This window comes from Setaria italica, chromosome IX (assembly GCF_000263155.2).
Source record: "Setaria italica strain Yugu1 chromosome IX, Setaria_italica_v2.0, whole genome shotgun sequence".
In the NCBI taxonomy this organism is placed as follows: Eukaryota; Viridiplantae; Streptophyta; class Magnoliopsida; order Poales; family Poaceae; genus Setaria; species Setaria italica.
In genome coordinates this window covers 23,807,307-23,812,396 of record NC_028458.1, presented here as the reverse complement: position 1 = coordinate 23,812,396, position 5,090 = coordinate 23,807,307, and the positions used below count along the sequence as shown (strand labels likewise).

General features: G+C 43.2%; 1 protein-coding gene across 1 annotated transcript; it reads right to left on the bottom strand.

Moving 5' to 3' along the window:
* Nucleotides 1-793: 793 nt before the first annotated feature.
* LOC101781874 (F-box/kelch-repeat protein SKIP30) lies at nucleotides 794-4,835 on the bottom strand. Its single transcript, XM_004983199.2, has 2 exons — nucleotides 4,494-4,835; nucleotides 794-2,320 (listed from the first exon to the last, which is right to left on the bottom strand). The coding sequence occupies exon 2, from the start codon at nucleotides 2,260-2,262 to the stop codon at nucleotides 1,216-1,218; it is 1,047 nt and encodes a 348-aa protein (XP_004983256.1). The 5' UTR covers nucleotides 2,263-2,320; nucleotides 4,494-4,835; the 3' UTR covers nucleotides 794-1,215.
* Between the last annotated feature and the right edge of the window lie 255 nt (nucleotides 4,836-5,090).

Here is a 5,090-nt window from a genome sequence, read left to right as displayed (position 1 = left end):
TTGTGTCCCTCGAAGAAGATAAGATGCAAGAGCTAGCGCTCGATCAGGCTAGAAAAGGTGAGGTACTTAGCAGGACAACTTGGAATTTAGTACTGTAGATAGGGACCTGCAGGGTCGTCTGTTCAGATTCAGATTTTGAAACATGGTACATGTGTAAATGACCACATACTGCATACTCATCACTATAAATACACGCAAGCGATGTGTAAATGCATCCGTACACATCGCTTGCCAATGAAAGTATAACACCGTCAATTTTTTGAATAAATCTAGAAAAATATGAACAATACCGTGCTACCATAAGAAACTTTACCGACTAAGCAGTTGGCAAGTGCCAATCAATCTTCACATGCTCCAGTGGAGCAGGCGCATGGGAGGAGACAGCGTAAGGATGCTGTACCTCAAGAACTGCAGGGTCTTGAACCTTCGAGGGGAGATGATGGACGCTGGCCTGAGAGCGTTGTAATTGGCATTTGGTTCCTGATTGTTGAAATTGTTAAACCGTGCCGCTAATCAATCGAACGGACTTTCTTTTGCAGCAAGACTCGGGCCACAAATGCCTATATAATTTGTGCCTGCTGCTCTACAAAAATTTTGTTTGCCCACTAAGTTTTTGCGTTCAACTACAGTGAACGTATGCTTGTATTATTTTGATGGAAAAAATGTAGATGGCACGTACATCTTACATGTCATACCGATAATAAAATTGGCAAACTTTGGTTTCATTCTAGACTTCTAGTTTCCACCATACTTTGCCACACCAGCAACACATTGAAAAACATCACGCTGCACAAAAGGTCCAGAACAGCAAGGTGTCATTTAAACATAGCACGAAGACTTGTCAGTTCCAAATGAACATATAATATCTACTACGTTTGGAACAACATTCATGATAAATATAGTACTCCATTCGTTCCAAATTGTAGGTCGTTTTAGCTTTTCTAGTAGACATACACTATATTTAGGTGCATACAAACATCTATGAACCAAGAAAAGCCAAAACGACAAACAATTTGGAGCAGAGGGAGTATATATCTGATCAGCAATCAGACATTAGGTCATGACCAATACATGACCTCAATGCTACAACATGATATCCAAAGGCAAAGCACAATAAACAGCCCTCCTTGAAATAAAATAAAATTTAGGTGAATAAAATTCGTCTCCAGTCAATTCAGCAACGGTGGAATACTAGCATTCATCACTTGAAACAGGCTAAATCCTCAACAAAGCACAGCCGCAGATGCTCCCTCGACAATGTGTCATTGGTGAACCTGGTCGCCAGGTTGGTCTCTCACTTGTGACATTCAAGATATCAACATCAGACAGCGGCTTGATGCACTGGTTTCTTGGCCCTGGTCCAATCACTCCTCCAACCAAATATATGCTGTTGCCAAGACCAATCATCCCAAAGCCGATCCTGCTTTGAAATTCAGATGCACAAGACACCATCTTATCAGGGAAGTTCTCCCCACGTTGCTTCATAATACAGCTATTGCTTAGCACATACAGCTCTCCACCGACCATTGCCATTGGGCCTTGCAGCCAGGAGAAATCCTCAACAGCCCAATGACTGCCACCATCTTCTAGAATCTGCACTGTTGACAGACCTTTATGCAATACATGCATCTTACCCTTGATGACAAGTCCAGAACATGCAGAGCTGTGTGCCTGACGAAGATCAGGGAGAGGCTCCCACATGTCAGCTTCAGGGTCATAAATCTCAGCCTTTGATATCGATTTGCGGCAGTTTGTGAATCCCCCTGCAACGATTATTTTACCATCCAATGCGCAACAAGCAAACATCGCTCGAGCCACAAGCATTGGAGCCCTCTGGGACCACACTCGCTGTAGCGGATCATAAGACCAAACTTCATTGCTCGCAAAGATCCTGTCATGGTCTCCAGTAAGCGGATCAACTCGATCACTGCCACCACCAATTACATAGAGCTTGCCAGCAACTGAGGCCACTCCAAAGCGGGCTATGTTCCTTATTTGAGACGGCATGACAGGGAGAGTTATCCACTTGTCCCGTAGGGGGTCATAAAGTTGCCACATGTTTTCTGGTTCAAATGCCAACACACATAACAGTTCTTCTGTCGCACCAATCTGATTCCGAATCTTAAGAAGGTCACCACTGCGAACCGATGCTCTCCAAGAGCGGCAAACCAACTGAAGCATGGGATGGAACAAGAATGGGACTCGTGCAAGGCACTGGAGAGCAACTTCATTAGGGAGACCATCAAGTAAGGTTGATGCCATTGTGCACTCAATCAGAGTTGATCATAACACAGTAATAAAGCAACAATACTTCTGAAGCCTGAAAATAATCAAACATATAAAGTCAAAGATACTGTACAGGAAAAAAAAAAGGCATTGTAGGTTCAACATTAATAACCAGATATTCTTCTAAATGCATCACCTGTCTGATAGGTGGGTGGAACAAACCAAGGCATCAAATACACAGTTAAAACAAATCAGTTTAATTAAGGCTAAAAAAGACCTTGTACGATCGCAACATAACAGAGCTATTCTCCTTTAATATGTGTTACTGCAACAGAGAACTGTGAAGAGGTATTATAAGAAACATGCTGTAGCTCATACAGACATACTACTACTTATTTGAAATCAGCTATAATGACAATGGGTAGAGGAAAATTTTATCCCAATTATTTATCTACATCTACCACGAAAGAATCGGCATAAGCTTCAGTTAAGCTACCTAACAGCTTTATGTTCCTTAAATTTCTGAGCATACAACCACTACAAATGTTCGATGATGGATATAGCTTCATGAAAACAGAATAAGCATATGCCCCAAGACATAGGTAATCAGGTTGAAACAGAAGCTCCACATAGGAAGTTACAGAACAAACTATAACTAAAGGGCTTGTAGGTTTTTAGACACTCTGATAATGAGGCAGAATTTTTTATGGTTTATTGGGTTCTGTATTCAGTCTTATACATATGCTCCAAGACATATGGTGCATTTTTATTCAACTTGTTATAAGAAACAACTGGAAAACAAAATGCTGTGCTAAACTGGCCCAGAAATATATTAAAATGGTGCGCATTCAACAAGCAATTCAAGCAGGAGGGCAACCACAAAAAGGGTATAAAATGCTAGTTTTACGACTTTCATGAAAATTTCCCATTTAAACCAAATTGCGTTCCAAATACAAAGTATCACAAAAGAAAACTATGCATGGATGAAACAGAAAGTGTGTCACCCAGTAAAAATTAGACATTAGTTATAAGCCTGTCGTGTAAAAAAAACAGTGCTAAGAAGGAACAATAAAACTACATGGAAGTCATTTTTTATTATGTCTTGTGCCCAAGGAATATCAATAGTAATCCCTAATGCAAGGAAATTAATCCAATCTAGAATTCAAAAATCTTGCCAGATCAGTGCCAAGAAATTCATGACTACTCAAATATACCAAAATCCAAGCATTGGTGAAACAGGCTATAATCACAAGATAGCTCAAGAAATGAGGAAGAGGGTGAAAGGGATTTCAGGCTAAAAACAATATTATGTCTGATGGACAACGTAAATATGATTCAGAATTTATAGTGCCTTTCATTGTCTATTTTCATTTTATAATATTAGATCAAAGGAATAAACAAACACCCCCATTGAGGTACAGGAAAAATGAGGAATTTTTCTCCAGCTTGGCTGGCGACTGGCCATGTTTGCAACACACTAACTATGGCAGGATATGGGGCTCTGCCTCTGCGTAATGGCTTGTTAGAGCGCTGCAAGAGACATTGAACCTAGAGAAAGAAATACCTAAGGAACGCAAACATCAAACATACAGGTGATTGTAAGCTATGAATGTGTATCGATTGCCGTCCTCTCATCGACCCTATGTGTGCAGAAATAAGTAATGGGTAACCTACAGTCCTAACTATTTACAAAGGGACAGCCCTTCCATTCTCCCATCATTCAAAAAATCCACAGAATCGAAGTATCCAACTGAAATTCTCTGTCGCAACATAAAATCCAATACCATTAGACATGCTATACATCCTAAAGAACACAGACATTCTGATGAATGCAAGCTAAAGCATTGCATCGACTGTCACAGTATATACGCAGCAACTGTTCTTCCATCCTCCCATTGTTCAAAACAATCCACAGATTCCAAATGGACGACGCACCTAATTTTCTGCCGCAACCACGAATTCGATACCACTAAACAAGCCATAAATCCTAAACTCATAACAGAAGAAATTTGGAGGACGGGGAGTTAATCCAACCAACCAGTCCTCCGAACAATTTGATACCAGCCTACCCTGTGGAGTTTCTTGAGATCGATTCTGCGTGAGGTGAACAAGAGAACACGCAATCGAACCGAAATGGACGAATTCGGTTCGCGCGCCACACCAAACAAGAAATAGAAGGAATATTCGCATCGGATTGCTAGCGGGAGAACTATCGCCGAGAACAAGAATCAGTAACAATCCGACAAGGAAGGGCTAGGGTTCCTTACCAGGAAACGAAGAAATCGATGGATCTCAACCCTTCCCGGCCCAGTAGAGGGAGGAGGCCGCAGAGGCGGCGGCGGCGGCGGTGATGGTGGTGGTCGACGGCGACGGCCGCGCGTGACACGCACCTTGGAGCCGGCGAGGGGACGGGCAGGCTGGAATCGCACAAGGGAGGCAGCCAGGCAGGTGATTTAGGGTTCCGGCGGGTGGTGGTGGATTTGGGATGGGGATGGGAGGGAGGTCGCGTGGGGGAGAAGAGGAGGCGGGTGAGAGACGTGAGGAGAAGCAACCCGGAGATGGGGGGATTCAGGTTCCACGGTAATGGCCGCAGCTGCCTGTTGACGCTGCCGACTGGGCCCTCCTTGCGCACACAACGCAAATGACCACGGAGCGAGTACGAGACTCGACATCGGCATTTCCAAAGCCGGGGGCACCCGGGCCCGCAAGGAAAAGATTTCAGATTTGGTTTGGTTGGGCCTTTCGTCGTGGACCAACACCTGTTCGCTTCAGCTTATTCAGCCGGCTTATCAGCCACCAAATAGTATTTTTCTCTCACAATAAATCAGTCGTTTCAGCTTTTCAGCCGGCTTATAAGCTGAAGC

Coding starts and splice junctions, on each gene's coding strand:
- LOC101781874 (XM_004983199.2), bottom strand. CDS start 2,262: ATGGCATCAACCTTACTTGATGGTCTCCCTAATGAAGTTGCTCTCCAG.